The sequence below is a fragment of the Agrilus planipennis genome, unplaced genomic scaffold (assembly GCF_000699045.2).
Source record: "Agrilus planipennis isolate EAB-ADULT unplaced genomic scaffold, Apla_2.0 scaffold172, whole genome shotgun sequence".
NCBI lineage: Eukaryota > Metazoa > Arthropoda > Insecta > Coleoptera > Buprestidae > Agrilus > Agrilus planipennis.
Genome location: NW_020438999.1, coordinates 290244 through 301045, shown reverse-complemented (window position 1 = coordinate 301045; position 10802 = coordinate 290244). Strand labels below are relative to the sequence as shown.

Here is a 10802-nt window from a genome sequence, read left to right as displayed (position 1 = left end):
CAGATTGCAACTCACAGAGAGTTTTTTACTATTAGACTGAAAAAAAAAACGTTAAAAACAAATCTATTGAAGTGAAGATGAGTAAAATAAACAGATATTAACGATGAACAGATTTAGTAAAAAGATTGATGAGATATTTTTAACTGCAATTTATTTTTCTTGTAATTCTAAAATAGAGATTAATTGGGAAGGGATAAATAAATAATATTTTCAAACGCAACGAAAATAATAAAATCCTTTAATATTAACACATCGTTTTAGGATTCATTGCTATAAACAATTTTAATTACTCTTCATGTGGTCATTTTTTTTTTTTTTTCAATGTTCCTTGTTAAATTTTTAATTCATAGTTAGCGTTTTTAGTGGAGCGCGAGTTTTGACCTCGTACTTTTGTTAGAATGAATGAATTTATTTGGTCGAGGTGGGATTTTATTTATTACACTATAAAATGAAAAGTTTTTTTTTGTTTTTTTGTTTTTTTTATTATTTGAATAAAAACCAATTAATGCAAGTAAGCATATAATTTTATTTTTTTCATCTACTTATACGTTGAATTTTACTTAAATAGACAAAAGAAAATTTTTGGAAATGTTGAGAATTAAATTAGCTGACAACAATATTTTTTATACCTTGCAGACAAATTAATTGTTGATACACTAACTAATTTAACAATAAAAAATGTGATAGTTTCAAAAAATATTGATGGCAAAGGCCAACAAAAAATATTTTCTTCGGAAAGTTTAGAAGAATCGTTTCCAAAATGTAAAGAACGTATTATTTTTTTACATCCCTTTACGGGTTGCGATGCTACATCAGGGTTCTTCAACAAAGGTTTAAGTTTCTGAGAAACGTCGTAATTTACACGAATCAGCAAAAGTATTTAAAATTGTGAAAGAAGACTCCAATAATATAATTCAAACAGGTGCTTATGATAGTGTGACAAAAGTTTTACTGATCCCAGTCCTTCCAAAGAATAACCTGGGGAAATAATCTTTTGTATGATTAAGCCCTGGATGGGGATCGTCAAGATGAGGTTCCTGTAAAGAAGGAAATTTTTGCTTAAAAGGTTTGACATGCGCGTTAGTTGGTCGTTTAGAAATTTTTCCTTCAATCCTTTTATCATCTACTTTTTCTAGTTCTAGATTCTCAAACTTTGGAGCATCCTTTATTGTTCTAGATTTTCTCTGTATATAAACTACAGGTTCATTAACATCTATTTGTCTTCTACTTTGTTTAACGTTATTTCTTTTGTCTAATTGCCTATTATTGTTCGAAAAATGGAATAATTTTTATCCTTCTGTTTTTACTATAGTGTTGATAAACTAACTAAATCAACCTGGTATAAATGCAAATTATCATAAGATCCATAGAAAAGATCGAATGGACTGTAACCGGTAGAGGTATGTATTGACGGATTACAAACTAAATTACACTAATCCTTAAATTTTGCGGGGTTTCATGGGGGTTTTCTAAAGATAATGTTCTTTTCTAAGATGATTGAATAGAACCGTTCAATGGTTGTATTTGAATAATAAATGTAATTCGATTTTAAAAATGCAGTAATGTTCTTTTAAAATGTAGTTCGCGAATTCATTATTGAATCTGAAACAATGTTTCGAAGATAGTTGTGATAGAGAAAAGTAATGACTCGACTTATTCATTATAGTTACATCGGATACATAATAAGCCTTGGCATATTTTGTAAACAAATCGATTATGGTAAAAAATTTATTATAGTTAAAAATGAAAATATCGGTAAGAATAATTTTAAACAAACGTTTAGTCAACAAGGGTCCTGAAAAAGCAATTTTGTAGGGGTGCCTTTCGTATTTTGCTTGAAAACAAGCCTCACATTCGTTTATTATTTTGTTGATAAGTCCTTTCGTTTTTGGCCAGTAAAATTGTCTGTTTAGCAGTTTGTATGTCTCTACGATCCCGTTATGATTTATTCGGTGGTAGTTATTAATAATTCCGTGTTTTTTTCACCTTGCGTACAAATTACTTTTAACAAATTTCATTTCACCACCCTTAAAAACGTCTGTAATCAATTTAAAAAAAAATGATATCTAATTACTTATCTTTAAAGAAAACACAACATAACGTTTTTGGTACGACTACCTCTTTTATTGGCTTTAGTATGTCGTGTTTTTCGTTCCCTTGTCTACTATATATTTCCCAGGTATATTTTCGAAATGGTCGAGTAAGTTTAATTTCGTAATATGGATGAAAAATTAGTCTATATAGAAATTCACCGGTTTTTCAGAAATTGGTACTGAACAAATAGGGTCTTCAGTCGTAGTATGCTGAGTTTCTTCTCCGTCGTTTTCCAAAATTTTGTCTAAAGCAGTCGGGTCTAAAGCATCTTCGATATCGACATTGGGTAAAATTGAAAGTACATCAGTATCATCTGTCGCGATTTCCCGAACGTTAATTTCCACTCTGGACAAAGCATCAGCATTAGAATTCTCTTTACCTTTTTTGTACTTGACTTCATAGTCAAATTCTTCTAATTTTAATTTCCACTTAGCTAACGTGAATTGGGTTGTTTGAGTTTGAGGAGGCAAAAATGTTTTCACAGCACAGTAATGTTAGATATTCCAATTTTTTGGTATTTGTACCAGTTTTTAATAATTTGTACATTGTAGCAAAACATTACCAGTCAATAAAAATCTGTAAAAAAAATTGGTTGTCTGTAAAGTCGGTTTACTGACGATAGTTGAACGTGACAACGTCATAAGAAAGTACTGATGGAATGGTTTCATCTTTCAAAAGAAAATTTTAATTTTATTTGTTTGATAGATATTTTGTATGGATATAGAGAAGGAGGTAAATGGAAATGTATTATTGTATAGCAGCTGTCCACGCGGACGCATCGCTCACTCAAGTAGGAGAGAGACAGATGTCGAACGCTGCCGAACGCGGAGGCCGATTGTGCCTCTTTCTCGCTCGTTCCGCGCTCTCGCTTGCACTTCAAGCCTTAAATGGAACGCCTCAGAGCGAAGTAACGCCGCATGAGTCATGTTTTTTCGTGCGTGCACATCGAATTATAAGACGTTGTCACGTCAAAAACAATTGTCTTGTACCTAACCGTAGAAACGACATTTTTTCATAGTCAAAAGAACAAAAGCTGAAGGTTGAATGGTCGAATTCCAACGGTTCACTTTATGATAGGGAAGAAGGCCGTTATTATCGTTCAAGCTCCCCTAGCACAAAAATTTTTGTCGTAGAATACCTACGATTACAACAGCTGAAATCGTAACAATCGCAGAAAAACATATCAAAAAGCAGAAACAGGAATTGTCTGGTGAATTATAGATTTCGTCTATATATTGTAAACAAGACTCTTTTTATATTCCAATTACATTTAGTGATTTAGCATTGCATAATATTAAATCTCATAAATGACATCAATCTTCAATTATTGAAACTTTACAAGACATTGCAAGGATATGAAAAGAATCTAACAATAAAAATACTAAAGATCTTTATAAACCCTGATATGAATCCACAAAATCCTCTTGCTATTCTGAATTATGTATGAATCTTGATTAACCTTTTCTAAGTAAGCTATGTCAGACCATCGCAAATACACATATATAATTTTAAGTTTGTGCCTAAATAAATTATATAATACTTCTTGAATTGAAATTATTTTGTTGTAATTCACAAATATATCTTATATCATATGGAAAAGAGCACAATTTCTTTTGGACATCAGACTCAGCTTTAACCCACGCAGCGGCCACAAAAGAATTTCTACACAATTTGGAGATGAAGCACGAGTAGAAATAACAACACGATCCAAAGAATAAATCATAACATTCGTTTTTTCTGTTTACACAAAAAGATTGGAAAAAAGTAAATTTGAAGATTTCTTGAAAAAGATTCAGTTATTATTTTGAACGGGGAAGTTGACCATGTGGAATTAACGGTACACTGAACGCATTCTTATTTGCTATTGTACTGAACGTAAAACTCTTCGACTTCATTCAAATACATATAAATAAATTTCGTTTACTTTCTGTAGCGATGTGACCTTCAATTTGACCGGCGCAAAGTAGAAAAGAAAAGCACTAGGCCAGAAAAGGAAGGAGACAACTCTCGGCCAAACTCTTAACCGGTGAGGAGCGTATAATCCGTACAGTACTGTACGGAAAAATTGACCAATTTATCCACTACAATTGCATTGCTCAAATGTGCTATTATTGGTACCATTTACTACTGAAAATATCAACGAGATGTTTATTTATATTTAAAGACTTTAACGCTTGTTTTCGACTCGCACTACTATTCATGATTGAACAAAACTTTTGGCAGGTACTGTATGAAAAAGTATGTTTAATGAACAAGAGACGGAGTATAATGAGCTTTTTTCTACTCACCTACGATTTTGCCAGCGCGCAACCAAGACTTTGGAAGGGGCACATCTCTAGAGAAAGTAAATGAAGTATAGTATCCAACGTATATACATATGTATCTAAGTCTGTAAGGAAAGAATTTTCAATTTAAGCTAATAATAAGCACTTCTTATCTTCTCAATGACTAAATTGAAAATTTTTGTGTACACCTTTTCACTGCAGTCCCAACTAATTTAAAAAAATATTTTATACAATTGTGAAAGTAGGAAGGGCAGCAAATTTAGGCGTCGCCGCGGGTGGCAGAAATTTACACTACACCACCTTCGGATTTCTCAAATTAACGTATTCTAAAGACGTTCGAAGTTTTTGCCTGATACGTTCATAATACTTTTCATAATTTTCATTTCATAGCTGAAAGCATGTAACTAAATCATTAAGTAGAAGGTCCTCATTTCGCAGATTACGAAAACGCGATATCAAAACATCTTTTACCTATCCTACCCGATATACATTTCTAGATGACTTTTCCAATAAGTTTGAGTCCACGTTTCAGCAAAAGATATATTCTATGTATCTCTCGCATTACGATTTGACTTAATTTGTTAGAAAAGAAACTTAATTAACGTCGGTTTTATTCTCAAAAAACGAAATAAATTTTTCCAATTGTTAAATAAAATAGGCTGAGTTTTTGGAATCGCCTGAATATTCAGGAAACATATCATTAGCTAAATTTAATTCTAANATCGCTCACTCAAGTAGGAGAGAGACAGATGTCGAACGCTGCCGAACGCGGAGGCCGATTGTGCCTCTTTCTCGCTCGTTCCGCGCTCTCGCTTGCACTTCAAGCCTTAAATGGAACGCCTCAGAGCGAAGTAACGCCGCATGAGTCATGTTTTTTCGTGCGTGCACATCGAATTATAAGACGTTGTCACGTCAAAAACAATTGTCTTGTACCTAACCGTAGAAACGACATTTTTTCATAGTCAAAAGAACAAAAGCTGAAGGTTGAATGGTCGAATTCCAACGGTTCACTTTATGATAGGGAAGAAGGCCGTTATTATCGTTCAAGCTCCCCTAGCACAAAAATTTTTGTCGTAGAATACCTACGATTACAACAGCTGAAATCGTAACAATCGCAGAAAAACATATCAAAAAGCAGAAACAGGAATTGTCTGGTGAATTATAGATTTCGTCTATATATTGTAAACAAGACTCTTTTTATATTCCAATTACATTTAGTGATTTAGCATTGCATAATATTAAATCTCATAAATGACATCAATCTTCAATTATTGAAACTTTACAAGACATTGCAAGGATATGAAAAGAATCTAACAATAAAAATACTAAAGATCTTTATAAACCCTGATATGAATCCACAAAATCCTCTTGCTATTCTGAATTATGTATGAATCTTGATTAACCTTTTCTAAGTAAGCTATGTCAGACCATCGCAAATACACATATATAATTTTAAGTTTGTGCCTAAATAAATTATATAATACTTCTTGAATTGAAATTATTTTGTTGTAATTCACAAATATATCTTATATCATATGGAAAAGAGCACAATTTCTTTTGGACATCAGACTCAGCTTTAACCCACGCAGCGGCCACAAAAGAATTTCTACACAATTTGGAGATGAAGCACGAGTAGAAATAACAACACGATCCAAAGAATAAATCATAACATTCGTTTTTTCTGTTTACACAAAAAGATTGGAAAAAAGTAAATTTGAAGATTTCTTGAAAAAGATTCAGTTATTATTTTGAACGGGGAAGTTGACCATGTGGAATTAACGGTACACTGAACGCATTCTTATTTGCTATTGTACTGAACGTAAAACTCTTCGACTTCATTCAAATACATATAAATAAATTTCGTTTACTTTCTGTAGCGATGTGACCTTCAATTTGACCGGCGCAAAGTAGAAAAGAAAAGCACTAGGCCAGAAAAGGAAGGAGACAACTCTCGGCCAAACTCTTAACCGGTGAGGAGCGTATAATCCGTACAGTACTGTACGGAAAAATTGACCAATTTATCCACTACAATTGCATTGCTCAAATGTGCTATTATTGGTACCATTTACTACTGAAAATATCAACGAGATGTTTATTTATATTTGAAGACATATTAAAGGCTTTAACGCTTGTTTTCGACTCGCACTACTATTCATGATTGAACAAAACTTTTGGCAGGTACTGTATGAAAAAGTATGTTTAATGAACAAGAGACGGAGTATAATGAGCTTTTTTCTACTCACCTACGATTTTGCCAGCGCGCAACCAAGACTTTGGAAGGGGCACATCTCTAGAGAAAGTAAATGAAGTATAGTATCCAACGTATATACATATGTATCTAAGTCTGTAAGGAAAGAATTTTCAATTTAAGCTAATAATAAGCACTTCTTATCTTCTCAATGACTAAATTGAAAATTTTTGTGTACACCTTGTCACTGCAGTCCCAACTAATTTAAAAAAATATTTTATACAATTGTGAAAGTAGGAAGGGCAGCAAATTTAGGCGTCGCCGCGGGTGGCAGAAATTTACACTACACCACCTTCGGATTTCTCAAATTAACGTATTCTAAAGACGTTCGAAGTTTTTGCCTGATACGTTCATAATACTTTTCATAATTTTCATTTCATAGCTGAAAGCATGTAACTAAATCATTAAGTAGAAGGTCCTCATTTCGCAGATTACGAAAACGCGATATCAAAACATCTTTTACCTATCCTACCCGATATACATTTCTAGATGACTTTTCCAATAAGTTTGAGTCCACGTTTCAGCAAAAGATATATTCTATGTATCTCTCGCATTACGATTTGACTTAATTTGTTAGAAAAGAAACTTAATTAACGTCGGTTTTATTCTCAAAAAACGAAATAAATTTTTCCAATTGTTAAATAAAATAGGCTGAGTTTTTGGAATCGCCTGAATATTCAGGAAACATATCATTAGCTAAATTTAATTCTAATTACGAGGGCTGAGCCGTTTTAGTATTTTATATAACTAAACTAAATGTTGTATTACTTAAAACGTGAAGTTTTCGCTTCAATGGCCCCCAAAGTTTCTAAATCAGAATCGCTATTTGAACTTTCAGAATTGATGGGAATTCTATCTCTATATATTTAACGCATATATTAAAGAAATACAATGGAATTACTCAAAAGAATTGTAAAGACTTACAGGCTAACTCATAAAAATTTCCTTGTAGTCTCCTCCAACAGGCGGGGTCGATGTCCAAGTCTGTCTATCAAAACTGCTGTCGATTGAAGATTATCCTAGTAACAGACACAAACTAAGCTTTGATTACTGTTGATGTTCACGTAACATTTTATGTCCAACGATTTTCGAATCCGCAACAGAGTTAAAACTCATGACTTTTCGAATTATTCGCCATTAATTATTTTGCAATTAAAGTATTTACGGATCTTTTCAATTGATGAAACTTTTTTATTAAAAACAACTATTTTTATTAATAAATTGCAAAAAGCTTAAAATTGATGCAAGCGACTTCCCTAATCTAGAAACTAATAAGTGACAATTTTATTATTACATATTTGAATGATGGAATACTAAAAATGCATAATTAGTAAAATACGGAATAAGTCGTTCCAATAGTAACATCTCACGCCCGTCAGTTGTTCATAGATTCAGGGACATAACTACAGAATAATTTTTTGATTTCTTTTCTAAACAATTTTTGTAACTTTCATATTTTTTCTCAATTTACTTCATTTAGATACGATTTTCGTAAATGTTCACTTTTATCATCCTTTTATAAACTTGTATTCATTACAAGAAACACAAATACTTTTATTATTATTGCATTTTTACAGGAAACTTTATTCTGCTATTAAAAAGCATCTTATCTAACAAATTAAATGTTTCTTTTTTTGTAACAAAAACTAATTATTCCATTGCAACCTTTTTCATTTCTATTTAAACTTACACTTACTTACATAAACAAATTGTTATAAATAATACATAAAAAAAATATCACATCTACAAATCATTGTTTTTTAGTAAATTTGCAACGATAATACTAATTAATGACAGTAAACTTGCACAAGTGTTCGAAGTAATTCTTTTTGGAATTTATCAAAGTATTTCCAAAGATCTCCTTCCAAGTAAACTAAATTGTTGGTTTCTAATGACTGGCATGTTAATACAAGAGATTGTAGTAACAAAAATAAGTCCTCAGACATCCCATAATCTACAAATATATGAAGAAGTAGTACCTAATAGGTGTATATTATTTGTCTGAATGAATTGATTTGAACATACTTTTTAAATTTTCTCCGATTTTATCGGCCCAAATATATTTCTCTAAAAGTTTTGCTGAATCTGCAGCCAACTTGTTTGGTGTAGGTCGTAGAATTAACAGAATAATTATCCTATTTATTTCACACTTTAGCAAAATATCCTTACGATATCCATTTCTAGGTGAATTTTCCAGTAAATTTGAGATTTCTGTAAATGTATTTAATGCTTCAATATATTCACCTAAAAATGAATGCCAATCAGTTACCTATACATATAGTTCATTATAGGTAGTTCAACTATCTTTACTACCATACAATCTTGTTAACTATTACCATATTCTGAAGTTTAAAATAAATAAATAAAATGAAATCCTTCTAATTACCTTTTTCTGCACAATTCTCTGCAGTTAATAGTAAACACAATGTTCTGCTATCCAAGCAGTTTTGAGATAGTTCAAGAGCATTTTGTAAATATATATCTTTAGAATCCGTGAAATTTAATTCGTTCAATGACTGAACTATTTCCAAATTTAAACCCACTCCTAAAAGACTGCTCTCAGGGTATTTAGAATTGGTATGGGCATAGGAACTTATTGCTGCTTGCAGATTTTCATTAGAAGAACTGGGACAGCCTAGTTTACTATTCTTCAATTCAGCTGATAGGAAGTTACGGGCAGATCTTACCAGATGTGATAACTCTCCTGGTACATTACCTAATGATCCTTCACACCTTGCTGCTGCAATCCAACACAAACCAGCATAAGGCTGTAATTCCAAATGTTCACATTGTTGTGCTAATGATGAAAATGAATTACTTGCATCTGCCACATTTGGTTTCCGTAAAAATCGCCTAAAAATATGTATACTTATTCATAATTTCAATAATGAAAATGGAAACAAAAAATTTCTATTTAAACTTCAGAAGTCTTATTACCTTTTTAAGCGACTTGAAATGCTTTTGTATTGTTCTAAAATGTCTGTCTGCATAATTTTATAAGACGTTCACTTCTTTTTTATTTAAATTAATCCTAAACTCGTCTTTTTAATAAGAGTATTTATTTTCTTGTCGTTTTCTTGATTTACATGTCTCAAGCTTTCAAATACATAAAAATTTATAGGTTAGAATTTCTTAATATTTGGAACTGTTTATTTTTGTATTTGTATATTGTAGTTAAAAGATCATCTATCTATGATCCTCATTACTAGGCTGTGTTCCATTCATTACTCCTGCATGGCGGGTTCCGAACAAAGATTTTCGAAAACATTGCGGTGCAGACGTATTAAGCACACATACAGTATACGTCTCAACCATTAAAACTAGTTATAGATGCAGAGTTTCTGAAACTTAAAAAAATAAATAAAGAAAAAGTAAGGCACGCTTGAAACGAGATATAATAGACGATGAGATAAATTCTCCGAAAATGTGTAAAAGATATTGGAGTTAAGCTTTTATTGATCGATTGATACAAATAAAACAGAAAAAAGAAGCCTTTTAAGATCATTGAAAATAGCTAATTTCGACAAACAAAAAGAACGATTACCTCGCAATGTAGGTATTTAAAGACAGTCCAAGCACAGCTGGCTTACATCTTAGAGCAGGTATGTCCCATTTTCTAATTATTCTTGAAAGCATTTATTCAGTTTGCGTTTTATGACTGTATTCGAGAGGCTATAGGTCTCGTTAGCATAATTAGCATTAAATATGAGACACTGTTTGATCAGTATATTTTCAACTTTCATAATCTGTGTTAAATATATTTTGGCCTTAGTTACCTACAGTTTATTATTAGTTTACGAAAGTTGTTAAAATACAAATCAGGTTACGTTATCCTTCCGTCGATATAAGATTGAGATATAAGTGCAACTCTGATCCTGATTTCTCAAGCTACTTGCACCTTATTACGTAAATAAAAAAGTCATTTCAGTTTTCCTACTGAAATGTATGAAATCGTATGATTTAGTCAACCCCGATGTTGCTCCGTTAATAAGAAGCCTCCCTGAGGATGATGTTGAAGATGATCCAACTTTGGTTGAGGATTTGGGTAAAGAAAGTGACATTGTTTCTGAAGACGAGGTAGGAGAACGTGAGGACTCAGCAAGCGAACAGGAAGGAGAATCGTCTGAGGAAGAACATGAAGTGTGGACATGGATAACATTTTTCTTGGAAAAGAT

The 10802-nt window shown here is 31.9% G+C and overlaps 1 protein-coding gene across 2 annotated transcripts; it reads right to left on the bottom strand.

Moving 5' to 3' along the window:
• Positions 1-8265: 8265 nt before the first annotated feature.
• Positions 8266-9919, bottom strand: LOC108737853 (factor VIII intron 22 protein). 2 transcript variants are annotated; one of them, XM_018470981.2, is made up of 4 exons: positions 9565-9919; positions 9014-9480; positions 8653-8838; positions 8266-8581 (listed from the first exon to the last, which is right to left on the bottom strand). In XM_018470981.2, the coding sequence occupies exons 1-4, from the start codon at positions 9615-9617 to the stop codon at positions 8415-8417; spliced, it is 873 nt and encodes a 290-aa protein (XP_018326483.1). In that variant the 5' UTR covers positions 9618-9919; the 3' UTR covers positions 8266-8414. The 2 variants fall into 2 exon arrangements, with proteins under 2 accessions (XP_018326483.1, XP_018326482.1); XM_018470980.2 differs by having other exon boundaries at positions 8267-8581; positions 8653-8871; positions 9565-9911.
• Between the last annotated feature and the right edge of the window lie 883 nt (positions 9920-10802).

Coding starts and splice junctions, on each gene's coding strand:
- LOC108737853 (XM_018470980.2), bottom strand. CDS start 9,617: ATGCAGACAGACATTTTAGAACAATACAAAAGCATTTCAAGTCGCTTA. Junction 8,872..9,013: donor AGAGAATTGTGCAGAAAAAG/GTAATTAGAAGG, acceptor ATTCATTTTTAG/GTGAATATATTGAAGCATTA. Junction 8,582..8,652: donor AATCGGAGAAAATTTAAAAA/GTATGTTCAAAT, acceptor ATATATTTGTAG/ATTATGGGATGTCTGAGGAC.